At 32.7% G+C, this 27,500-nt stretch overlaps 2 protein-coding genes across 23 annotated transcripts in view; one reads left to right on the forward strand and one right to left on the reverse strand.

The window, feature by feature from the left end:
* LOC109832692 overlaps positions 1-18,761 on the forward strand; it is a 29,971-nt gene extending 11,210 nt beyond the window's left edge. For 5 of the 20 annotated variants that reach the window (XR_002244850.1, XR_002244848.1, XR_002244862.1 and 2 more), the window contains 9 exons: positions 1,055-1,167; positions 1,259-1,285; positions 1,393-2,272; positions 8,581-8,772; positions 8,874-9,113; positions 9,215-9,528; positions 18,154-18,247; positions 18,319-18,440; positions 18,561-18,761. Coding sequence is in view for 1 of the 20 variants with exons in the window: in XM_020400096.1 (XP_020255685.1) it covers positions 9,019-9,113; positions 9,215-9,461; positions 18,154-18,247; positions 18,309-18,318; positions 18,408-18,440; positions 18,561-18,606 (525 nt within the window). In the remaining 19 variants the exon portion in view is untranslated. The other 15 variants (XR_002244853.1, XR_002244863.1, XM_020400096.1 and 12 more) reach the window with 14 other exon arrangements.
* Positions 13,260-16,950, reverse strand: LOC109832694 (protein FAR1-RELATED SEQUENCE 12-like). 3 transcript variants are annotated; one of them, XR_002244868.1, is made up of 2 exons: positions 16,818-16,950; positions 13,260-14,056 (listed from the first exon to the last, which is right to left on the reverse strand). XR_002244868.1 is itself a non-coding variant. In XM_020400098.1 (2 exons), exons 1-2 carry the CDS (start codon positions 14,287-14,289, stop codon positions 13,784-13,786), a joined length of 396 nt encoding a protein of 131 aa, XP_020255687.1. In that variant the 5' UTR covers positions 14,290-14,730; the 3' UTR covers positions 13,260-13,783. The 3 variants fall into 3 exon arrangements, 1 of the variants encoding a protein (XP_020255687.1); XR_002244867.1 differs by lacking the exon at positions 16,818-16,950 and adding an exon at positions 16,715-16,803; XM_020400098.1 differs by lacking the exon at positions 16,818-16,950 and adding an exon at positions 14,167-14,730.

The raw sequence follows: 27,500 nt of genomic DNA on the forward strand, positions 1-27,500 counted from the left end.
TATTGGTTAGCTTGTTTCTTTAGCAAATTTATTTTTAAGTTAATGAAAAACATTCTCTTTTTTATTTCAGAAAATCCTAACTTGTTAAAATCATTTGTTATGTTGCTTGGCACAAATATGTTTCAACTTTTCAAGCACTTTCTTTGTTGTATGGAATTCTTGTAATACTGATATTTTTAAAACTGTGTGTCACACTTGTTGCTATTGGTTCTAAATAATGATTTATGTGCACTTTCTTTTCTCTGAAATTTCATGTCTTTCTATTTCTGGAAGAATTTTTTGTAAAATATATTATAGAAATTTCATATCTGGTGACAGCTAGTCTGTCTCACGGTATATACATGTCATTTTATCATTCCCTAATCTTTTTCTCCTCTAGTTCATATTGTGCTGATTGTCTATACTTATACGAGTGTACCTCTTGAAAACCTTTGTCTTTAAAAGATGTTTCTAGAAAATTATTACTTCGGAGTTCTGACCTAATGCAAGCATGCAGACTGAAGTACATCAAAATAATAATTTCTAACTAAAAAAAATCAGAATTCATGCACTCATTTGATAAAGATTGCATTAACCTATTGGAAGCAGAAAATATTGTATCAATTTTGACTGACAGATTGCTGCTTTTGTTTGATAAATGCATCTTGAAATGCTGAAGTCCGGCAGAAGTCAATGTCTTCGTGTGAATCTCCTTTCATTGTATGGATCAAAGCTTTGGAATTGCTTATTCAAATGCCATCATGTAGAGCAAGAGGGACAAAAAAGAAGTGCATAATGATGAGAAAGTATTTGATTTCCTTACATTTTTGTTCATTATATCCCTCTATATATTCTTCTTTTTTCATGTCAGGTTTGATTGGCATGAAAATATATGATTCTTTCTCCAACTTGCCGCTTTGCTTTTCTGAGTAGGAAGTTCTGATTTGGTTTATTAAATTTTTTTGACAATTTAAGTATCATTAGGTTTATACTTTGCTTCTGAGTAAGAATTGTTTGGTGGATTATATTTTGGCATGCTTTGGCATGCTCTAATTGATTGTATGTATGGATATAGGGACTAGTGTAAAGTTGGCAACAGCCCGTCCAGTGTTGTGCCATTGACATCAGAGACTATTGATCAGGTTGTACTTGATGGAAATAAAGACTTGTGAACTTGTATGCACTATGGTTAGTTGATTTCTATTGATACCCTCTTATATATCTTCCTTTCTTATTCCTGGTGACCTTATTTCAAGATGATGTATTCTTATTCCTACAGGTGTGGTCATTGCAAAAATCTTGCTCAGTAAGTAGGCTAATATTTGTTACTAGACTTCAGCTTGGTTGCTTCTAGCTGCACATGGAAACTTTCATCTTCTGTTAGTTTTGACTGATCTGGAAATTCTTTTGTAGACCTTTCGAAGGTATCCAATGCTTTAAACTGGAAGAGGATGTTGTAATAACTAACCTTGATGCGGATAATTACAAGAATTTGGCTAAGAAGTTAGTTGGAAAGGCACAAGTCATTGTTGCAGAACCTAGAGTTTGTTTACGATTATATTGAATTATGTCGATCATTATGTGAGCAGAACTAACATTTGGCTATTCATCTCATAATATGGATTTTCTTTCGTCCATGATTTGCAACTTGTGAATTTCTTTTTCCAACAGTATCAAATCTATTTGTTTTAGTTTCTGGTTTGCGGGACAGGTTCTTTTAATGCATGATCTCATAATATTCTGAGCTAAATAAGCTCTTTCTCTCTCTTTTTCCAAATATTGTAGCTATCCTTGATTTACTAGCATATCCAGTGAATCTTACTTCTTTTTCATCATTCGGATTTCAGATCACAATATAAAGGCATACACACACAAATTACTCACATACAATTTACATCATTTAAATTGCTTGGAAAAATGATAATAAGGTCTCCCCTCTACTCATTGACTGCGTATGAAACAAGATTAGGAGTAACTAGCTTATAGCTTTTAAAATTGTACGTCCTGCGTGTAACTTTTAAACTGCAACTGCTTGTAACTATAAGTTGTCGTGTTAAAGTTAGAGGACAAAAGTTAAACTTAACTTGCTTGACTTATGGACAGCAAAGCTGGTGAAGACTATGATAGCGGTCGAGCTGTCGAGATGTAAATGACTTGTTATTTTCGTTAATGAAAGACGTGGCACTAGTCAGGCTTTAGTGAAGGAATTTACCAGTGCTGTTGATGATGAGAGGAAGGCAGTCCTTGCTTGAATTGGAGAGGAGGAGAAACTCTTAAGGGTTTCTTCAGCAAGGTAATCGTTCTGGGTACATTTCCTCTGTAGTTGATATTTATGTAGTTACTAAAATTGATTTCATCTTTATTTTACTATAGAAATGCCCGATATTAGTTGATGTTGTATCTGCATGTTTAATTTACCTATTGTTGGCACTTGGCAGTCTTAGGATCAATGTCTTGGTATTGAAAGGTGGCCTTTGGAAAATATTATCGTTAGAGCTCGTCCTAGTATACCAGCTCTTTACTTAAATGTTCTGTATTAAGTTCAAATTCTTTTGAATTGCTTTCTTCCTTTATTTTGTTTCTCAAATGTTTCTTTCGTCCGTTCCTTCTTATTCCTTTTAGGAATGTTCATTGCATCAATAATGAAGTTACCCAAGCTGTTTGACATAGCGATTTGTGGCAAATTCTTACCAGAAAAAAAGGGAGGGGGGGAGCGGAATAAGGATAAGTGTAAAAATAAAATTAACCAACGGAGGATAGCCACACCAGTAAGCAAACAAAAGGTTAGTGTTGCATGCAATAATCTTTTTTTTCTTGAGCTATGCCTTAAGTAGCAATTACGAAGGCCATAATGTTATGCCATGTATAAAAAAACTAAATAAACATTATTTTGTACGGAAAGAATTAATGTTGTGCCTGAATCCTGTCCTATTCCTTTTTGCTTATCTCCCCGATTAACAAATTGCCACATTCTTCTTAATTGATTCCACATCCTTCTTAATTGATCGTAGTTAAGTCTTATAATCTCTACTTCTTGCCCTACAAACTACATTTTCTTCCGAACTGGTGCATTTAGTAACATCCACATGATCAGATCGTCTCAATCAGTTCTCTCTGTACAGTTCTTTCTTTACAACATTAGTTCTTGTTATTTCTCTGTCAGTGTGTGTACATATAAATGTATATATACATATATATGCATATATATACATATGTATATATATACTAGTTCTTGTGCACGTGCAATACACGTGGTTAAATTCATTGCACGTGGTTAAATATCCAAATTATTTTTTTGTTTTATTTCTTACTATAAAATAAGTCAGATTCATTTTGATTTAAAATCTATAAACATGGATTATTACATTTGTCATAAGTTTTATTTAAATATTTTTTAAAAAAATTATGAAATAGATGATTAATTTTGAAAATTTCTTGGGGCTAGGAATAAATAACTAACAAGTTTACAGTGGAAGATAGCGGAACGTGGTACATTCTTAAGAATTATTAATCTTTACTTAGTTTGTTTATAATGATAGGATCTCATTATTAACTAACTACAAGGCCTAGTGCATTATTTTTTTGGTTGGACGTTTAAGGCAGACAGAGGACCAATGTGAGTCCTTATCGCAATGAATGTTATACAATTTAAGTACAAAGGAAAAAAAAGTTTAATCAATGGTGTAGTTGGTGAGGGGAAACTCCAGCAGTTTAATTTGGTATGTGGATATATAATAGACGAAGATGGAGAATGGCGGTTTTGAAAATAGTGGGTGCGTGTGAGTAATTGTAGGCTGTCTAAAAATTATTGTGGATAGCTGATCCTCACAAAGCACAAACGATGGAGGTCACGACTGACAACTTTCATATCAATCAATGAGAGTTACAATTTAACGATTCTCACAACAACTGATGACGAAAGTTACAATCTGAAAATTTTTGCAATAACAAACGAGAGTTACAAACTGATAACTCTCACATCTCAAAGAGCCAAAGGCCAGGATTATAAGATGACAATCCTTGTAACACTCTAACAGAAGAGATTACAAGTTGATGATCTCTTCAAAGCAACACGCGGAAGTCATCACCGCATTCCAAGCTCAAAATGGGGAGTTCACCACCATGTTCCAAGTTCAAAACGCGGAGCTCATCACCACGTTCCAGGATCAAGACACGGAGCTCACTACTGTGTTTTCAGCTCAAGACGCGAAGCTCACTATCACGTTTTCAGCTCCGTACGCGAAGCTCACTACCGCGTTTTCAGTTCTAAACATGAGGGTCGTTTCCAAAACGCGAATCTCGTGTTTGACCCATTCAAACACGTTTTAAACGGTTCCAAAAGCGTTTTCTACGAATTAAGGAGTGATTTAAGGGGGCGAATACACCCCTTAAACCCCTTAAAACCATTTTCATGAATTAAATGCATTAAACCCTTATTAAGGAGTGATTTAAAGGGACGGTTACAACCCTTAAACGCTTATAATTAGCTGAGAAGTCAGCTACAAAGGGATCCTTTTTTGGAGCATCTTGAATTGGCTTTTCTTGGAGCTTGTACCTTGGCTTGTGAACCATTCGGTTAAATTGAAAATGATTAAATTTTTTTTCTGAAATCAACTCTTTTACAGAGTTTTAAACTCGTTCAGAGTTCTTAACTCGTTAAGAGTTTTTAAACTTACCTCGCAAGTTCTTTCCGACGTCAAGTCGAGAGAAATATACCATGTTCCACGAAGCGAGGAGCTCGGATTGTCAACGAGATACAAGATTCAAACTCTCATCGTCACCAAGAAGAACCCAGCTTTAAACAAAGGGGAAGATCTTCGTCGATCTTGATCTCTTTTGTAAATCAGAAAACCGATAAAGAAAATTTGTAATTCTTTTTATAAGTTGGTTAGAGAGAGATCACTGTGAGAGACTGTATTCATTCTTTTCTTAAATTGATTAAGGAGAATTAATAACATTTCCTTTCAAATTTTCTTGCATTTTCCCCTCAAACGGTAATTAATATGATTTTTATTTGTGCGTTTTTCTTATTTCATTTTTAAGATATCCGTGGTCCTGTGGATATATATAGCTATAACATTGTTATTCTCTTTTGATTTTGTGGAAGAGTTTGAGTGTTAAAAAATTAAATTATCTAAGCCCATACATGAAATTTATTTTAACCAACACCTATGTGTAAATATTACAATTGGTATTGAGATCTAAGATGTGTGTGAGATTCTCTTTGATTTTTATACAAACAGTATCTATTTAAATGATAATAGTATATTTAAACTTTGTGATCTGAAAAAAAGATCAAACATACAATATAAGTAATTGCTTTAAAATAATTTAATCTAGTCTAACAAGAAGAAAATAGATGAAAATGATGTGAAAATTATTGCAATTTCATAATTCATAATTTTTAAACAATCTAATCTAATCTAATAAGAATAAAATAACAAAGACACGTACCTGTTGAAGGAGATGAAAGTGCTATAAAAATTGTTACAATTTCTGATCTAAACAAAATATCAAACATACAATATAATTAATTATTTTAAAATAATCCAATCTAATCTAATAAGAAAAAAATAAATGATAGTTTTGTGAAAATTATTGATATTTATTTAAATGAAAAAAGATTAAATATACAATATAATTAATTACTTTAAAATAATCTAATCTAATCTACTAAGAAGAAAATAACAAAGTCATATACATGTAGAAGGAGATGAAAGTGATACAGTATTTGTTGTAGTTTCTTGGCTTATAAACATTCATATGTGATGTTGCATGTGAGAGGATAACAATTGTAAATATAGTTCTATTTGAATAATAATGGCTAAATACCCATATTGATATTTTAATTCCACCACATTTACCAAGAAGATATTTTAATTAGGCAAACCTGCTTTAAGGCATTTTAATTGATTTAACTTACCAACAAGGTCATTTTTCTTGTCGGCGACCAGTTTTCCGGTGAGAGCTCGTCACGTGTGTTGCACGTGATGACTTAAACTGTTTTTTAGCTGCTGATGTGGCACGAATTTTCTGATGTGACAGTGTTTAAAGGCGGGAATTAACCCTCTAAACTTCCCAATTCACCCAAAATAGGACAGATCTGTGCCACATCAGCAGCTAAAAAACAGTTTTAAGTCATCATGTGCCACGTACGTGACGAGCTCTCACCGAAAAACTGGTCGCCGACGAGAAAAATGGTATTGTTGGTAAGTTGAATCAATTAAAATGTCTTAAAGCAAGTTTGCCTAATTAAAATACCTTCTTGGTAAATTTGGTGGAATTAAAATATCAATATGGGTATTTAGCCGAATAATAATAGTATAATTAAACTTTGAAACTTATTATGCAGTACCGTGAACTACTTGAATTTTGGTTGGTGAGAGATTATCACGTTGTGTCCTCATATCGCAACCGTTTGTTTTAATTTTTTTTTTATAATTTTCAGAACGATTTTGTCTTTTTAATTTGTTTGGTGGATTTTGTAAATATCCCATCCACATTATGTACATTTGTAGGTTTGTGCTATTCCTGGATTCGACCTCTGGGGCGAACATTATTTGTCTCACTAATTTGTTTGGTTTTTACATATACGTCATTCATCTTGTATACATTTATAAATTTGACATTTAATAATTTTATTCAAGTTTATATTTTAATTTAAACTATATTATTATCTTCATACTATGTATATATCCAATAAGAATTCATCAATTTATCAACTTACTCTTACTTAATGGATTAGTATTTGAATTTAAAGGGTATTCTTGTCTACCAAAAGATTTTCTCGAACTCGTGCTTTTAAAGGGAGTATGATACATATGTATATATATATATATATATATATATATATATATATATGATAATATGGATCCAAGGTGACTCCCTAGGGTACATCTAAGGATGCGCTATCTGGACGCGTCCGTTCAATAACTCAAAATGAATCTTAGCCCTCCGTTCAAAAAAACGCTACCCATTTTCTCATCTCCTTAGACCAGATCTGGCCATCACCCCCCTCCTCTCCACCGCCAAAGTCGGGCAGCCGCTGGAGTTTGCCGCCCCCGCTCAGCCTTTCCGCCGGATCCTCGCCCTCGGCCCTCAGCTATTCGCTCGCCATCTCCCTCAGCCCTTGCCATACAGCCATCTCGAGCTTGTCATCTCAAGATTCGCCGTCACCACGTAGCCTCGCCGTCGGAGCTCAGCCCTTGCATTCTACCTCAGCCCGCCATCATCCCTCGAGCTTGCCGCCATCGAGCTCCGCCCACTTCGCCACCGTTGAGCACACTTCCGTCGAGCTCAAACCTCAGGTCTTCGCCCTCGGCCATCCCTTTGCCCTTGCCATCACCCTCGCCCTCGCCATCAGTCATCACATTCTAGCTCAGCCTGCCCACTTCGCCGCCGTCGAGCTTAGCCTACTTCACTACCGTCGAGCTCGCCCACTTTGCATTCGAGCTCAGCCCTCAGGTCCATCGCCGCCCCCGGAGCTTGCTTCGACCTCTTCACCAGCCCTCATGGCTCCGAACAAATTGAAAGCGTCGACGTCTTCGATTTCTTCAAAATCAAAGTCTTCCTCTTCTAAATGCAATAATCCTCTAACTTTGTAAGTAAATTTTTTGATCAGGTTCTTATGCATGTTTACTGCTTACTAATTTTGCACTTGTAAAATTTATTGTGATTATTGTTATATCGAGTATCTATTTTAGGTATAATATTTGTGTTAATATGTGTCTTAATTTGCCCAAATATATTTAATTTTTAACACTTCTAAATTATAATTCTCTTGTAGGGCTATGATAACACAATTGAGAATTCTGTCCAATTTGTGTTATTTTCGAGATTTAATTGATAAGCGTATAGTATTGGATGAAAGACACAACAGACCTTAAGATGACACCTTTTCACAATTTTCTCAAGATACCCACATCCTTTAGCAATGAGCAAATAACAATTGATTGCTTGATTCAAAATTTTAATTCCAATAAATGCTCATTTATGATTAGGAATAAAAATTATGTGTTTGGTATAAATGATATTCACCGAATTATCGGTTTGCCAAAGGAGGGAATTCCGATAAAAATGAGTGGGACAACGACTAATACAATCTACACTCAATTTGTAAAAAATTAAAAGACACTCAAGGAGAAGAAGAGTAGTAGCTCTAAAGACAAGAAAAAAACCGATGAGGAAAAGAAGGCACTGATTTGGGAGAAGCGCGATAGAATGACCGAGATGATTGTAGACATGAATAATAAAGACCTTATAATATGTATGAAACTTATTGTGGCTTTCATTATCGGATTCATATTATGCCCGCGGACATGTAAGACTTGTCCCTTGTGGGCGTTTAGATATGCGGAGCAATTATCAACTTTGAAGAAATATAATTGGTATCGTGCGGTGTTTACTTTTCTTTGCAAAGAGATGAATAAAGCAAAAAAGTCTCTTAGTATGAGGGATTAGGTCAGCGCTCAAATGCTGGGTACATGGGTGGTTTTTCCTCCGTTTTACTGGTGAGTTACATGAACATTACTTTGTATAACTTTTTATTTTGATAATGATTATTGTTTATGCACATGCTAATGTATAGTTTCTTTTTTGTAGGTTTGGTTTTATAAAAAAGTGGGGGAATTAGAGTATACTTCAGATATTAAAAGGTTATCACTGCTCTTTTGTGTGAAGAATACTGGAAAGTGGAGGACTACTATGAACAAATTATATAGAGATCCGAAGTTTCTTACGGATATTGACCAAGAGAATACTCCTTTTATTCATAGGGCATCGTCAGCAGTATTTGTACATATCTTTGCTCTAATAATTCATTATTTTATGTCCTTTTTTTAGTATCTATATCTGCAACTATAAGTACTAATACTTGTATATTTTTTGTCTTATAGGAATCAAGGAAAGCTGAATTAATTGCCTTAAATGCGGAGAAGACGTACGAGTTGAATGAGCTCACTACCGAATTACGAGAATTAGAAGAGTGTAGTGCTAGATGAATAAATAAAAACAAGGAGAAAGATGATAACGGAAATGTAAATGAAAAAAAATAAAAGCAAAGTGGATAAGGAAGCTAATAAATATGAGAAGTTGGAAGAAAATGAGGAAGACATGAAGATTTTAGAAGATGCTCGGTGAGTTTAGATTTTTCAATTCTCTTGAAATTTTTCTTTTTATACTTTTCGTATAGTTCTTGTGCAACTCTTTGTTAATTATATGCATTTCAACTCTATAGAGATGTTTCTCAAAAAGAGGAAGGTGATAATGAGAATAAGAGAGAAATCTCATCTATCAAACGGGCTGTCAGAAAGAGGAAAAGGAAGGATGGACCCTTTGTTACTTCACCTTATTTGCATTTAGATCAACCAAAAGAAGGCACCAAGAAGAAACGTGACATCCAGATATTGGATAGTACTGAGGGGACTACTAAAAAAATTGCAAAAATGAACAAGGCTTCATTCCTACATCTCTCGACTATCCAAGTAAGGCACTGGTCTATGATTATGAGGACAAATTAATAGTCAACTTTCTACAATCGAAAATGACCAGGTAATTGTTAATGACTTATTCTAATAATAATCTTTAAATTTGCTTATTTTAGTCGTAATTTTCTCATAATGTACTTGCATATAGTGATACGCTCATTTGGAAGTGTGCTAAAGCAAGCGTATCTTGCATATAGTGGTACTTGTGCATATTTTGTACCTCATTGTTCTGGAAAAAAATTATACCCACTCATTCAAGTTTTGTACCTCATTGTTCTGAAAAAAAGTTTTGTACCCACTTATTAAAGTTTTGTACCCACTTATTCAAGTTTTGTACCTACTTATGCACGTTTTGTACCTCATTATTCTGGAAAAAATTATACCCACTTATTCAAGTTTTGTACCTACTTATTTAAGTTTTGTACTTATGCACGTTTTGTACCTCATTGTTCTGAAAAAAATTGTACCCACTTATTCAAGTTTTGTACCTCATTTTTCTGGGGAAAAATTTTGTACCCACTTATCATCCATACATATACATAACTTTAGTTCATATTATCACATTATTCCGAAGTACATGATTAATAAAGACAACCACATTATCATCCATACATACATAAACTTTAGTTCATATTATCACATTATTTCGAAATACATGATTAATCCATACAACCACATTATCATCCATACATACATAACTTTAGTTCATATTATCACATTATTCCGAAATACTTGATTAATCCATACAACCACATTATCATCCATACATACATAACTTTAGTTCATATTATCACATTATTCCGAAATACATGATTAATCCATACAATTATCAACATTCTTCCGAAACACATGTTTTGTATCGACCTCCACCTGCAACATTTTTCATCTATAAAAAAATTACAACTTTATCATGACAAATGCATCGACATGAAAAAAATATTAAATTAAGATTAAATATAATACCTTAGCCAAAGGACAACTCGTTATATAATGTCATTTTCCCTTACAAAATCCACAAAATCTTTGTTTTTTTATACTCTTTTATTGTGCTATCTCCATTTCGAACTTAATTCTAGTAGTCTGTGCTGGTCGTCCCTTCGTGGTAACAGGCTTATCTGGATCACGAATAGTGATTTGAGTTACTTCCTCTATAGAGATAGGCATGGATGAAGTAGGCAGGCATTTTATTGCTGGCATTGCTCTCATTTTCATTGTCGTTATGTTCCTTCTCTTTCTTGTAATTCTCAACTTCCTCAAAAAATGAGTCTAAAAAAGCACTAAATTTATCATGAAGTGTACTTGAAGTCAATGTATCTTCTAGTATCTTGTTACATCTACTCCTAAGAGCCCAATGTTCAATGATAGAGAGTTGGTCTTCACTATTTGTAATGTAATTTCTAACAATTCCGCAACCAACATGTCTTGTTTTAATTGTCCATCGTTGCATAATATATCTTGATGGAATTTCTAATACTTGCTTCTTTACTAAAATGTGCAAGCTATGTTTGCATAATATACCTTCCATCTTAAATCTCGCACAAGAGCACTTAATTCTTTTTTTCTTTGGATGCATCGAAAACAACATGATGCTTTACTATCTTCTTGCTTTCAACCTCGCTATCTATATTCCAAACGGCATAAGTAGCAGTTGCGCCGTCCTTCGACAACCTTTCATGAAGCATGGAGTAACTATCATTGAGTTCTTTCTGAAAGATAGTAAACATATTTTTTGTATAATTCTCCCTAGCTTGTTTTTCAATAGATGTTCAATCATCAATGTAGGAATTGAGTTTGTGGACTTAAAATCTTGTTCAAGTTCAGCGACTCGTCGAGCTCCGACAACATTATCATATTGCTTAACAAAATCATGTAAATATTTGCACACAAAATGATAAAAAAATATTAATTCTCTCACTCCGCTGAGTAGATGTCATTCCTATAGTAAAAGTGTTTTTAAGATACACTGGAGCCCAATGATCGCGATGATTGTATAAATTTACTAACCAACTTTTTTTATCTGCATCATATTTGTCCAGCATTTCCTCCCAACGTTTTTCAATTTTTTTCTGATTTACTCCAATACCATTTGTTATACTTTATAGAAACCAAGGTTGCTGATAGCGGATCGCGACGCGTCGCGGCGAGGTACCGCTAAGGCTATTGCGCGCTATTGCGGCGAAATAGCGGCAAATAGCGCACAGTCAAATAGCGGTCAAATATAAATATATTTAAATGTTCTAAATAATAAGAAAAATCATATAAATATCTAAAAATTTTACAAATGCATACTTGATGCCTTAACATGAATAGATGTGTAATAATTACATAATATTAACAAAATACTATAATTATAAAGATTAAAGAATAAAAAACACACCTATTTATCAAAAAGACCGTTATTTGTCTCATGTTTTCACCTTTCAAGTCTCTAATATAAAAATACTCAATAATAAAAAAAACATTGATTAGTAACATCATCATTATATTAACTACTAGAAATTTGACATAAAAATAAAATATTCTACCTATGTGAGAAAATTACTGATAATTATCTAATTCACAAGTTAAAATTCTTAACTTCCTTTAAGGAATTCATTTACTATCTATTTGCCATGTCTTGGCTTTCATCATAAAATTGAAAAGGACAACATTCTGTTATATAGGAAAATAAAGCAATGAGGAAAATATTTTTTTTGAGAGAACTATGGGAAATCAAATTACATTTTAGAAATTTACAACTAACAAGCATTTCTTTTCAAAAATGAAAATCAAATTATTACCTTGTTTGTTGTCTCTGTTGCAGACAAAGCCCAACAGAGAGGAAGATGACCGGAGGCGACGCGACGTTGACCGGAGAGAGAGGGAGAAATAAAATCAAACAGCTACCGCTCAAGAAGCAGAACCTGAAGCCAGCCCTCTCCACGAGCTTGGCACTGAGCGCATCAAAGCAAGCAGGCCCCTGATGAGCTCCTGGAGACTCCAATATCCTCCTCAGAGCCTTCGACGGTGATTCTCCTGTTGCGGTGCAAGCAAACGAGGGTCTGTAGCAATTTCTCTTATATTTTGGTGAAGGAGAGGAGAGAGATGGCGTCGACCGAAGGTGCTGCTGGTGCGGGAGATGGTGTCGACCGGAGGCGACGTTGATCGGAGGCGGCGTTGGAAGGAGTCGTCGGAGGAGGTGAAAGAGAGAGGCACAGGAGTGACAGGAGGGAGAGTAGGCGGCTAGGGCAAAAGAGTCGGGATTTGGGAAATCTGAAGAGATGGGTTTTGAAGAACGGGTTCAGGTCGGGTTTTTGATGAAGTATCCGCTGCTTTATGAAATACTGTAGCGGGTTTTAGCGCTTTTAAGCGCTTTTGTCCGCTAAACTCCGCTTTTTCGCGCATTTCGAGCGCATAGCGGTTTTCTCCGCTAATCCTCCCCGCGATCTCCTTAAGCGTCGCGCTGAAGGGCCGCGACCCGCTATAGCCCCGCTATTGCCCCGCTATTGACCGCTATTTACAACACTGATAGAAACATTCTTACCATAATCATTATGCATTGATTGAAGATTTTGTAAGGTATTCCTATGAAGGTGCTAAGAACAAAAGCGATGACGAGTTTGAGGAAAAACTTTGTGAATTGTATCACATATAGTTTTATCTTGATCAGTGATGATTGTTAATGGTGTTATACCCGACATACATTTTAACTATTGGCTAAATAACCTTACAAGCGTCTTCATCGGCCAATAACGCACACCCAAATAGAGCAGATTGTCGTTGATGGTTAACGCATGTAAATGGTGCAAACGATAATTTTAAATTGTTCATTCTATACGTAACATCAAAGCAAACAACATCTCTAAATTGCAAATAAGAAGTCTTCGCCCTACCATCCATCCAAAAAACACTTCTCACTGTTCCATCATTTTCTAAATCCAGTGCAAAGTAAAATTGAGGATTAGATACCTTTTTCTCTTGAAATTGACTAACTATGTTCACACACTCATGGCCGACATTGTTTCTTTGTTTAATTCTAAGATGATCTTGGCATTCTTGTTGAGTGAGAGAGCCTTGTTCATTTCCATGAGCAACGTCTACAACCTTACAAATGGTAGAAGTGCGTAAACATCGATTGTCAAGAGTATTTATCAACCTTTTTGTCAATTGAGATCGATGAAGTATCCGATGTGAGTAGTGCTTCTTTACCTGATTTGGTGTGGTTAATGGATGATTTTTATGATTAATGTTTAAATTTCGGACCACCCATTTTTCAGTGCTTCTATCAAGTCCAATAACCATCCTTGCGTTGCATCCACATATTGTATTGGACTTTCGAATTACATTCCAACCATCTTTTTTTTATCTTTTAAAAATTTAAAGCCTTTTTTGTCACATACAAAGATTCTAGATATGATTGCATCTTTCTTTCTCGACCAAGTTGTTTGACCATTGCCAACACCAAATCCCTTTAGTCTAGCATATGCATTGTAGAAATTATAACATTCCTCATGAGTAGCAAACTCCATTTCGATATATGGATCAACAACAGAATTACCTTCGTCATTTTCAACGCCAATAGGCTCATCAACATTCTCCTCATACTCGGATGCCTATAAAAATAGAGAAACAAAACTTATAAAACTCATGGTAAAATAAAATACAACTATTTTGGTATATGTCATTAGTTAGTAGTACACTATAAACAATAAGATATTATTACCTGAGAGAAAAAACTTGTTATAGATAGTAGATCATGATCCTCGCCTTCAAGGCCAATGACTATAAGTTTATTTTCATTTTCATCCATTGTTGTATCACGTGAGAGAATTGTTGGAGTGTCCATACAAGCTATCAAATTATCACATATAAGAAGTTCAAAATCTTTAGAAAATCGTCATCAAGTTGATCTTTCAATTTCACTAAACAATTTCATTACGATAGTTCATATCCAATTTAACAATAAACATATCCCAAAATCTAAACTCAAATATAATCCCCACTATTATACATTTCTTCAAATGGTCATATTCATAATTCATATCACAAAAAATCAACAAGAATTACAAGTTAAAAATCCCCTAACTATCATTAAGGGCTTTGCGGAGACCCGAGGGCTGAGCTCGACGGCGGCAAGCTCGATGGCGGCAAAGTGGGCAGGCTGAGCTAGAATGTGAGGGCTGATGGCGAGGGCGAGAGTGATGGCAAGGGCGAGGGGATGGCCGAGGGGCCGGAGAACTGAGGGCTGAGCCTCGACGACGGCGCTGCTCGACGACAGCGAAGTAGGCTGAGCCCCTCGATGCGCAGCGATGCTTCGAGGACTAGTGCGGGCTGAGGGTAAGAAATGCGAGGGCTGAGCTCCGCGGCGATGCCTGAGGCTTTTGCACGCGAGCTGCGAGATGCAAGCTTGAGATGGCTGATGGCGAGGTCGATGGGCGAGGGATGGCCGAGGGCGAAGGATCCGGCGGCGAGGCTGAGCGGGGGTGGCGAGCTCGCGACGGTTGCAACTTCGGGCAGTGGAGAGGAGGGGGTGAGGTGATGGCTAGATCTGGTCTAAGGAGATGTGAAAATAGGTAGGGTTTTTTTTGGGAGGTGTTTTTGAACGGAGGGCTGAGATTCATTTTGAAGTTATTGAACGGACGACCCAGATTGCGCATCCTTAGATGCACCCTAGGGAGTCACCTTAGATCAATATTACCCATATATATATAGAGAGAGAGAGCAAAACTTGTGTCAACTTAAGTGGATAGTAAAAAGTTATCCACCAAACTTTTTAGCCATTCATATTGCTTAGGGATCCTTGTATGATATGAAAAAGTTTTTTATATTAATAAATGAGTGGTTAGGAAGTTTGGTGGACATCAACTTAAGTTGATAGGAGTCTTACTTTATATACATATACACAGAGAGAGAGAAACTTATGTCAACTTAAGTGGATGATCCATCAAAGTTTCTATCCACTCATGTTGCCTAGGGATCATTGCATGATATGAATGAACTTTTTATATATATAAATGAGTGGATATAAACTTTGGTGGACAAAGACTTGGTGTCCACTTAAGTTAACATAAGTTCTATATATATATACATATATGTAGAGATTAATGAGTATCATATGTCATATGAGGAAATTTTCTCATATACAATGATGTGGCACAATCTCCACTAAGTATAGTTATGAGACATTCTTTCTTCTACTTTATTCACTTAGTGAAGATTGTGTTATATCATTGTATATGAGAGAATTCCCTCATATGGCGTATGATACCCATTAATCTCATATATGTATACATACATACATACATATGTATGTATGTATGTATATATGTATGTATATATATACATACATATATGTATGTATGTATGAATATATGTATGTATGTATGTATGTATAACATGTCTAATTCCAGTTGCTAAACAGACTCTTAACCTTGCTACCTGCACAGAATCACAATGTACTTACTAGTTTTCTCTCGTGTATTCATGAATTACCAGTTGCTAAACAGTAGTTCTTGCCATTTCTTGCTTTCTTTTGTTTCTCTAATATTTCTTTCTTCTTTTCCTCCATCCTTTTTTCTTAGTTTTAGGATTGTTTATTGTGATGAAACTACTATCCTGTGGAATTGAGGATATGGTGTCAAGCCTTCCACATTCTAACCAAAAAATGAAAAGAACTGTAAAAAATAAATAAATAAATTAACCAACTGACCAACTGAGCATAAACAGCCACACCACAAAGCAAATGAAAAGGGTAATATTGCATGCAATTATCTTCGTCTTCTTGGGCTATGCCTTAACTAGCTATTAGGAAGAATGGACACCAGTATTAGAAGTCATAATTTTATGACACGTGTCAAAGAAACTAAATATACATGTGATGCGAAACGGGGGAGGGGGTCCATCAGAATCAGCGATTCAATTCAAATAATACAACGTTTCGCCAAAACACATGATATTCGGTAGGAAATTAATTGGAAACAATTAACGTGACATATGGGTTTTTAACAAGATTTGCAACAACAATCATGAACAATTCTAATCTCGATCAATTTAATTGCAATATTAATTGTCATTGTGCAAGTTCTATAATCAATATCAAATTTAAATAGTCACATGTTCAGTTGCTCTCAACTCACAATTATGATCAAAGCAGTGAATATATGATAAGAGTTTAGAGATGAAATATTTATACAACTAACTGATAATTATGAGATATTTATGCAACTAACTGATAATTATGAGATTAACAGGAAAATAACAAGAAAGCAAACCCTTCGTCCTTTATACGGGTTGAGAATCCAGTATTGATATAATGTAGAAATTGTTCAACTGAAACAAATCTTCATGCTGCAGGCCTAAGGGTGTTGGGCTCACCAAGTAGTATCAAAACAGAGTCGGAGCTGAATTGAAATGTTCGGTTGCAACACATGAGATTAAACCACTAAATTGTGAGACCAACCAGACCCAACAACTCAAGTGCAGATCAAGTGCAAATCTGAAACAGGAAGGTCGATTGTTGTTGAATATTGGGGGAGGAGGCTGTCTGCTTCAAAGAGGGCCTGTGTTGGACTTGGAGGAAAAGAGAGAGGAGGAGTCGGGGCTAGGGAGGCAGCGGCGTGTGGATGTTGGCGGCTGATCGGCGAAGGGAGAGCGGCGATTGCTGAGGCGGCTGAGGCGGAGGCGCTGGTGCTGGGGGGCTGGCTGTGGGAGCTCCGGTTTGGGGCGCTGCTGGCTGAGGAGCGAAAGGCGACCGCCGGCCGCTTCTTGTCGCTGGACGAGAGGGAGCAGGAAGAGGGCGTTGGTGGGGCTGACGGACTGCTCTGAAGGTGGAGAGGGATCCTGCGATTTTGGTAACAGGGAGGTGGCTTGGTGGCTTGCAGAGAAGTGATAGGAGGAGGCGGCGTTGGAGGCTGGCGGCTGTTCGAGCTGGCGGTTGCTGAAGAGGAATGCGGGGAGCGGATGCTGGCAAGCATGGTGAGTCGAGGCTGAAGAGGTTTGCTGCGCGCTGTTAAAGGGGAGGGCTGTGGTGGGTGCGATTTGCTGGAGAGAAGAATAAAGGCGGCTGTGAGGAGAACAAACGAGATAAAAAAAAATATATATCAGCTAGGGTTTCACACCCATCGGTTTCACACCAATTTTTTTTAGCTAATACACTTTTTTTTTCATTCTTCAATAATTTCATTTGATTACAAGAGGTCTTAAATAAAAGAGAAAATACAAATCTCTCATAATCACTCAAATCCCTCAAATCTCTCTCATAATCAAATACAATCAATTAACTACCAAATAAAAATCAAAATTCGAAATTCAAAATTTAAAATTCAAAATTTAAAATCCTATCAAAAATAGAAAATCGCTAAATAAAGAAACTGTTATTCTTGTCCTCATCAACATGATTTTGTATGTCAAGAGAAATGATTGTCTGTATGACAAGAAGAAGAATAAGAAGAACAACAAAGCCTCTATCCCAAGTTTTTTAGGCCACCTACATGAATCCTTTTTCAATTTATTTCTGGCTATCTCCTCTGTTAAATTAACTAGTGTCACATCCTTCTTAATTACTTGTAGGTAAGTCTTAATTAATCTTGTTTTTACTCCTTGCCCTACTAACTATGTTTTTTTCAAAACTGGTGTGTTTATAGGCCTCAACATGATCAGATCATTTCAATAGGTTCTCTCTGTATAACATTAGTTCTTGCCATTTCAACAGATATTTATCCACTTGCGGAAAAATTGGTTGAACAGCTGGCAAATTCCAGTTGTTAGACAGACTCTTAACCTTGCTACCTGCGCAGAAGCCCAAAGTATGTACTAGTTTTTTCTCTCGTGTATTCATGAATTTCAACTAATAATAATGACAATCAGGCCTTTTCAGGTTCTCATTCTCTCAATAGACTAAAGTCTTGGATAGTAATTGAACATTACATTGGAAGAAGGTTATTGAAACTTTTTGATTCATGATAGGATAGTGTTAAAACTGGACGAAAGAAGAGGCAGGTAAGGACTTCCATATTCTCTTTCATATTGAGTAATTTTAATTTGTAGCCTCAATTTGCACGGTTGTTTTCTTTTCTATTCGTGAACAATTCTAACCTATTTCTGATGACAACCCTGTAGATCTTGCTCAAAACACTTTGGTACAGATGGTAAGGTTATGTGCTAACGTGAACAATAGTGTGGTCCTAGAGTGAGCTTCAGTGCTCGAAAACTTGTTTGAAAATATTATGTGCTAAGAGGCATAATCATAGAGTATATCCTTGATGGACTAGAGATGTTTTCAATTGTAAATGTCAGAGAAAAATTTATGATGGTTAATAATTTTAGACGTATCAGAGAGGAGCTTCGACTTGTTATGCTTTAAATTTCCTTGGTTGCTCTTCCAGCCTATGCATCCATGCTTAACTCTCCTTGCGTGTTCAGTTGACAAAACAGAAAATTAGGGGAGAGAAGGATTTATTTAATACATATATGTATATGCTTTCATTTACAAATACTTCTACTAGTTCAAATCAAAATATCTTATATCTTTGGCTAGATTGTACTAAAATACACTATGTTTCACTCATTTAGCACTTATATACCCCCAATTACTTTTCCGGAGCATTTATATACCTTGAGTTGTTTAGAGTTAGCACTTTAGTACCATTTGTTAGCAAATGTAAAAAATTTCACATGAAAGTTCCCATATAACTTTCACATACAAATTTTTAGAGTTTTTTAGTCATTAATATTTGTTAAATTTACTGTTGATCCTGCCCAAAGTTCTAATTTAAACATATCATAATTCCATTTGAAAAATAAAAATTGGATAGATTTAATAATAAGTTCAGCAAATTTAATAGTTAGAAAGTAATAAAATTAGCATATGAATCTTATAGAAAAATTCTTAGATTAATGAAATTTTCATGTTTGCATAACAGAGTGTATTAAAGTGCTAATTTTAAACAACCCCGGGTATATAACTGCTTCAAAAACCAACTAAGGGAATATAAGTGCCAAATTAGTGAAACATGAGGTATTTAATGCAACTTAGCCTGTATTTTTTGCATGTATTTCATTTATGTCACAACAATTTATTTGGCAGTTGCTTTTCATAAGCATGTAACTTTTTATTCTTAGTAACAATAGGTTGGCTATTGGATCAAGACTTATACAAGCATGTGTCCATAGGATCCTGAAAATGGGACTTAAATTTTATTAGATTCATTTGCTTGGTGTCAGAGCATTTGTCCTGTTCTCACTAGTCTTACTTACAGTGTGATTACGTAGCTTCATCATATTCTCTATAATGTGATAGTTATAATTTCAAATATAATTTTATTTTAGTTTTAGATAGGGTCCTGGTCAAATTGTCAGATTCTCTATAATGTGATAGTTATATTTGACGTATTTGGAAAAATAATTGACATGATTATATTTGAGGGGCGTGCAGTTAATATTCCAACTAAGGCTTGAGCAGTTGGGAAAATTATCACACGGATCACAAAAGGTATTAGTTTCAACTATGTGACCTTTCTTATACTTAGACCTACCTTTTTCTTTTTTTCCCTTCCTCAAATTATGTAGGTTATTCGTTACACACTTGGTGAAATAGTAGACAAAAGTCACGTACGATGATATATAAAGATATGAATATAAAGAGAAATCCCAAAAACATAACAGTAAGGTTAATTGCTACTTATTTGTTTATTTGCTTTGTTGATTTTAAGTTATATACATTGACATCATATGATAGTTGCATACGTGCTCTACTGTAGTATTGGATGCTTATTGTCTACACGTTATACATTGCTAGTTTTTGAATTTGCCTCTCTTGAATGATGGTGCCTTTATATGACAAACTTTTGATTAATGTGAGACCAGAACTATGTTTGGGCAAATTGGCTTGGGCTAGATCTATAATTGGAAAAAGAGGAGATGGTTGGGGTTCATGGCCATAATGAGCCCTCCTCTTCTTAGAATTCATGCCTATGATATTGAAAATTAAACAACCATGACATATTTGAGAATAAAATTATACTGGTGTGCACCCCGTGCTTTGCACCCCACCATTTTTTATTTTTGCTACAATATTTCTGTTTTAAATGTTTTTGTAATTGCTACACTAACATTTTTAGAATTGTACAGTATCTCGCCTACGCTACATTGATAATGCTACAGTAATATTTTTTAAACGTTACAGTTCTTATATGTGCTAAAGTAATAATGCTATAGTTACTTACTGTATCATTTAATGTAGCATGAATAGTAAATCTTTGGATCCTCTTATTATTATAGAGGAATATATATGTATGATTAATAAGATGTTAGCCTCCCACTTATTGTCTTGAACTGAGTTGACTCAACCATTTCAGTTCACACTTCTCCTCAATAATAAATGTCTATTTCCCTTTTAGCCCTTCAGCTTTTGATGGATATGAATTAAACGTGGGAGGGTTAAAATGGAAACTGTGTCTTTAAATGGGAGTTAAATGCGACACGTCTTTGTGATATTAATTTCTACCCTCTAATATGATCCATACTCCCACCAAAATTTCCATTATAAGCTTGGTCTAAACATGGGACGACAAGCATATTTTATATATATATAATATATATATATATATATATCATAAATGGGAGTTACAATGCGACACGTGTTTGTGATATTAATTTTCTACCCTATATATGATCCATACTCCCACCCAAGAATTTCCATTATAAGCGTTGGTCTAGGCTGGCAGCCCTCTTTTCCCTCATGAGTTTACTAGCGTGTATGACATGTGAGCCCACATCGATTTGATAGTAGTGGGGACCCACATGTCATAGACCTGGTCAGCTCACGAGCGAGAAAAGCTGCCACCTCTTTATTTTTACTTCTATAATAGTATAATATATATATATATAATATATATATGCACGTGATTAAATATTATGATTAAGCATTTTTGACTTATTACTTTACTAAAATTTGTTTTTCAGTTCCACTTTGATTATTTTTCTCACTTATGTTTTCAAACTTTACTATTGTGATTATTTTTTTAATGTTTGTTAGAATGAGCTACACCAAATTTTAAATTTTTATGTAATAATTGAATTGACAAGAAATAACTATAATCTAAAACTAATTTGAATTTTCCCGTTATTTAGATCGACATGAAACCAAGCTTGACTTAAGAAGGTATAATGTTGTAAAAGTGAAAAACACTTGAAAAGATAATGTTATAAAAGAAGGATGAATAATTAAAGCCAATAAGACAAGATGATTAATTAAAAGTAGGTTAGAATGAAACTAAAGAGAATATAAATTTTGTTGCTAATCACTGATAGACTTTAGAAAAAAATCATAAAATAAAGATTAATGCTAACTCTATTACATTTTTATATGATAAAAGCATCCACATAACCATATAAAAAATTAAAAGAGTTCATGAAAATCACTTCTAAAGATTCCTGATTTTACTCAAAAAATTAAGTTATTTTTAAAAATATTAAATAATTTAAATTTGTGTTGTATTTATAAAGAGCCTTGATGGAGATGCTTTTGTTTTAGCAGCTTGTTCTGAATGAGCCCTGCATATTAGCTTTAAAGTGTAATATTTTTCTTTATCATGTTATATGGATGTCTGCTTGGTTTGCTTATCTATCTCTTATTTCTTTAATAAGTTGATATATTTTTAACACAATTTACGATGATATGCATATCTTTCATACAAATTTTAGACAGATATAAGATGAATTTTATATTTAGTGGCATTTAATAAGAATTTTAGTTATAAAATATGTTACCTTCATATTTAAAGATCTGAAAATCTGACAGTACTATTACATGCTTATCTTTGATCGTTTTCTTAAAATTTGATCTTTCGTTGGTAGTCATATCCCCAAATAAGGATACTTGCAGAGTCGTGTCACTATATAGAGAAAAGAAAAATATCAATTTTAATTTTTTTACTTACACTATGGTAACTAAGTATCTAGTGCATATTTTTTGTACATTATAGTGATTTTTCTCATCTTATCTAGTTTATTATATCTCGCATTGTAGTTGATCAATGACTTCACTTTAGTTTCTATTGCAGGATTATTTATATAAAATTTTATACTAAGTTTATGATTCATTCAGTATTTTTAGAATAAAGTATAAAAATTTATAAGTACTTAATAATTTTTCTTGTACTTTTCATGAATAATGTTTTTTTAATTAGGACATAATTGTTCAATATGTTCCTCAAGAAGAACTCGGTTAGTGCTTCTTTGCTCGATATGCTTTTTATCAATGTTAATTCAGGTGATTCATGAATGTTTCTGAATTATGAGTTTATTTCTTTCACTTCTCTATTTGAAATGAAAACAACTTAGTTCTTTTAAAGGATCTCTGAACTTTCTGATAGTTTCTCCATGCGTAACTCATTGTATTTTTTTACTTTATAAATAAATATTATCAACATTAGAGATAAATATTTATACATTATAATCAATTACTTTATAAATAAATATTATCAACATTAGAGATAAATATTTATACATTATAATCAATTAATGCTAACCTATTATATCTTAATGTAATAATATCAAATAAATATTTATACATTATAATCAATTAATGCTAACCTATTATATCTTAATGTAATAATATCAAACATTTCTTCTTTTCTTTGCCAAATTTTAGCCTTTTGTGATTTAAACTTTTGAGGGTGTGTTTTGCAACTTTTAAACTTTGATAGTATTTTATAAAAATTTTAAATTTTAAGTTGGGCACTTATAATTTTTATGTTTCATGTATTGGTGATAAATTTTAAATATTAGAATATTTCTCGTAACTCTGAAAATTTGAAGGTATTTTTATTATTAATAAAATTTTGGATTGTTTTTTAAAAATTTTAAATTTTTAGCAATCTCCTGATAATTTCTAAATTTGATATGTACCGGTTATAAGCTTTAAAATTTTAGAGTTTTTTATTAATTTTTTATTTTTGAGAGAGTTTTTGTAATTTTTGTACCTTTGAGGTTATTGTTTTTTACTAATTTTAAATTTCTATGTGCCTAATGGTAATCCCTGGAATCCATCTATGTTGTTTCTAAGTTTTAAAATCTCTAAATTTTAGAATGTTTTTTAGTAATTTAAACATGACTAAATGACACTTATATACCCTATTGTTTTGCTCTTGTAGTAGTTATATACCCTAAGTTACAAAACATAGCAAAAAAATACTCTGCGCTGGTAACTGTTTAAATTTAGCTAACAGTATTTCAAAATACATGAAAGGACAATAATGCCTCTCCTTAAGAATTAATCTCCCTCTCAACATAGTGAAAGCTCTAATTTTCTATTGTTACCCATATTAAAGAGGAAGAAGAAGTTGGAGGTCACGGAAAGAAGATGATGATGATGAAAATAATCTACTTTGCGCGCGCTCGGGGGGGAGGGGGTAGGTAATACAGTAAATAATACAATAAATGAGGGTAAGAAGTATTCAAGTTGGTCATACGTCCAGTACGTGAGAATATTCCAGAGAATATTCTCACAGTTGGTTAAAAGAAGGTGGTACCAACTTGTAAATTTTTACCAACTCATAGTACTTTTTTGCTATATTTTGTAACTTAGGGTATATAACTGCTTCAAGAGCGAAACACATAGGGTATATAAATAGGGTATATAACTGCTTCAAGAGCGAAACACATAGGGTATATAAATGTAATTTAGCCTTTAAACTTTTGAGGTTGTTTCTATAAATGTAATTTAGCCTTTAAACTTTTGAGGTTGTTTCTATAATTTTTAAAATGTTGAGGGTGTTAATTATAAGTTTTAAATTTTTAGATATTATGTTTGTTTTTAAGTTTTAAAAAGTCAAGGTGTTTTGTGTAATTTTAAACTTTTAAGGCTATTATATGCAAATTTTGAAACATTTTGTTTTTTTAATACTTCATGTATTATAATATGTTATCTACGTATGATTTATTAATCTTGTTTTTTCTATATTTTTGAGTTATAGGTAGTTCATATGGAGTTAATATAGGATATAATTAGTATTTTGATAAATTAAGATTTAAGTGAAACATTCAAAATAATTTTTTTAAAATTGTTGACCTATAGATAACTTACGTGGAATTAGATAAGATATGATTAAAATTAGAATAGATTAGGATAATAATGTAATATTCAAAAAAAACTAAGGGTAATACTGACCATAGAAAGATTTTTCTGAACTCGTGCTTTTAAAGTGAGTATGATATGATATATATATATATATATATTATATATATATATTTATATATATATATCATACTCCCTTTAAAAGCACGAGTTCGGGGAAATCTTTTTATGGTCAATATTACCATTTACTATTTTAAATATTTTATTTATATTTTAATCTATCCTAATCATAATTATATCCTATCATAATCTTATGTGAACTATCTATAGCTTATTAATTTTAAAAAATAATATTAATAAAATATAAAAAAACATCTTCATGGTGTTAGTTTGTTAAGATAAAAGAATTATACGTAGCTAATGTACTATAATACATAAAGTATTGTAAAAAAATCTAAAAAGTTTTAAAATTACACAAAATACCCTAAAAAGTTCAAAATTATAAAAATTATCCCGACGTCTAAAAACTTAAAACAACAAACATGAAATTTCTGACGAAAATCTTAAAATCTCAAAAATTATAGAAACCCTCAGAAGTTAAAATTACAAACAAGCACCTGAAATTTTAAAATTTCCAAACAACAAAGATGAATTCAAGGGATTACCATAATGCACCTGAAAATTTCTGACATTTCAAAACTTAAAACAACAAACATGAAATCAAGAAATTAATCATAGTCTTCAAAGAATTTAAAATTTTTAACTAACACCCTAAATGTCCCAAAAACTATATAAACACCCTCAAGTTTAAATTATAAAAAATAACCCAAATTTTTTAAAATTTGCGAACAACAAAAAATGAATTCAAGAGATTATCCTCATGCACCTAAAATTTAATATTTGTCGAAATTAACCTCAATGTTACAAAAATTGTAGAAAAACTCTTTTAAAATTTAAAAATAGTAAAAAAAACTCTTTTAAGTTTTTAAAATTTATAACCAGTACATATCAAATCTAAAAATTATTGGTAGACCACTGAAATTTAATTTATTTTAAAAATTAATCTATAATTTTAACAATTGCAAAATGCAGCCTCAAAAATTTAAAGTTGTAAGAAATATCGTGACATTTAAAAATTACCACTGACACATGAAACATAGAAGTTACAACTACCAAACTTGAAAGTAATTTTTTAAAATTCTCCTAAAATTTTAAAAAAAATACAAATCACACCCTCAAAGTTCAAAACCACAAAAATACTAAAATTTTAAAACTTAGCAAAGAAAAGTGTAATTGTTAGGTATTCTTTCATTAAGATATATACATATATATATGGTTTTCTATCCCTTTTCATCATCTAAAGATAGTCTACGTTGATACTGGTAAACAAAAGAAATAAGAATTGATTAAAAATATTCGGTTAGGGAATAAAAATTTAAGAAATATTATAGCTTAAAAATTATCGTTACCATATAAATTAAAACAACTGCATAAAATTTTACTAATAAGTTGGAGTAGCAAAACACAATAGTAACATTAATTGATAGATGTTTAAATCCATAAAAATAATAAAAGACTATAATATAATAGCTTAGTAATAATTGATTATAATTTAAAAACATTATCTTTAATGTTAATATTATTTACAGGGTAAAAGAATACAATGAATTACGTATGGAGAACCATCAGAATGTACAAAGATATCTTTCAAAAGAATCATGTTGTTTCTATTGTAAATGGGAAATGAACAAAATAAATTTAAAATTCAGAAATCGTTCATGAATCATTTCAATTGGTATTAACATAAGACATGTCTATTAAAAAAGCACCGAGTTATATTGAAGAACAATTTAATAATTTTATCCCAATTAAAGAAGAATTCTCTATGGAAGATATAAGAAAAATTAGTAAGCATTCATAAATTTCATACTTTGTTCTTCAAATACTAAAGAAATTAAATATTAATATTATAATCTATGGAAAATTAGCAATAAAAAATATAGATATTTAGTTTAGATCTTTGTGGAAAATAACAGGGACAGCAAATGTAATATTATTGACGTAACGAAAACTTTTATTGGATGCACATTGGAAGAATTCATTGTAGAGAAAAAAGAGGTAACTCCTAATCTTATTTAAGTAACAAATTAGAAACACAAAGAATTTTATATATATGAGATTAATATTTATTCTCATTGAAAAAAAAATCAAAGTCTGTATTTTAAGAAGTTTGTGTTGAACATCGGAAATTCATTTAACTTTTTTGTGAAGTTAAACGATAAGATAAATGATTAACGAGCCCACGAAAGATAACATCACAAAAAATACAACTCTAGCCTGATGTCACAATTGAGAAGATGATGAAGACACTACTCTAGAATTGCTCGGGAAAAAGATAAAGATGAGGAAGGATTGATCTTAGCTCAATAAAAAACAGAAGGAATAAAGATAATATTTTCTAAATATTTTATAGAATAGTTGAATTATTTTGAGTGAATTTAGAAATCTTTAGAAGGGAGTTTCATGAGCAGCATTTTTATATGCTTGTGCAGATGCTTTTATCATATGAAAGTATACTAGAGTTAGTATTAATCTTTAATTTATAATTTTTTATGAAGTCTATCAATGATTAGGAACAAACTTCATATTCTCTTTTGTATCGTTTTAGCGTACTTTTAATCAATCATTTTGCCTTATTGGTTTTAAATATTCAAATTTCTTGTATAACATTATTTTAATATTTTTCACTTTCGCAACAATATACTTTCTCAAGTAAAGCTTAGTTTCATGTTAGTCAAAATAATATAAAAATTCAAATTAGCTTCAAATTATATTTGTTTTCTATCAATTCAAATATCAATATGAAAATTAATATTGGTTGTAACCCATTTAAACAAGCATCAAAGAAAATAATAATCGCAATATTAAAGTTTAGAGACAAAAGCGAGCATAAACTATTAAATTGGAACAGATGAACTAAT

This window comes from Asparagus officinalis, chromosome 3 (assembly GCF_001876935.1).
Source record: "Asparagus officinalis chromosome 3, Aspof.V1, whole genome shotgun sequence".
Classification (NCBI taxonomy): Eukaryota; Viridiplantae; Streptophyta; class Magnoliopsida; order Asparagales; family Asparagaceae; genus Asparagus; species Asparagus officinalis.

Bases quoted from the DNA above. Each gene is read 5' to 3' on its own strand.
- LOC109832694 (XM_020400098.1), bottom strand. From the start codon at position 14,289: ATGGACACTCCAACAATTCTCTCACGTGATACAACAATGGATGAAAAT. The intron at 14,057-14,166 runs GTAATAATATCT...CTATTTTTATAG, and splicing joins TAACAAGTTTTTTCTCTCAG to GCATCCGAGTATGAGGAGAA.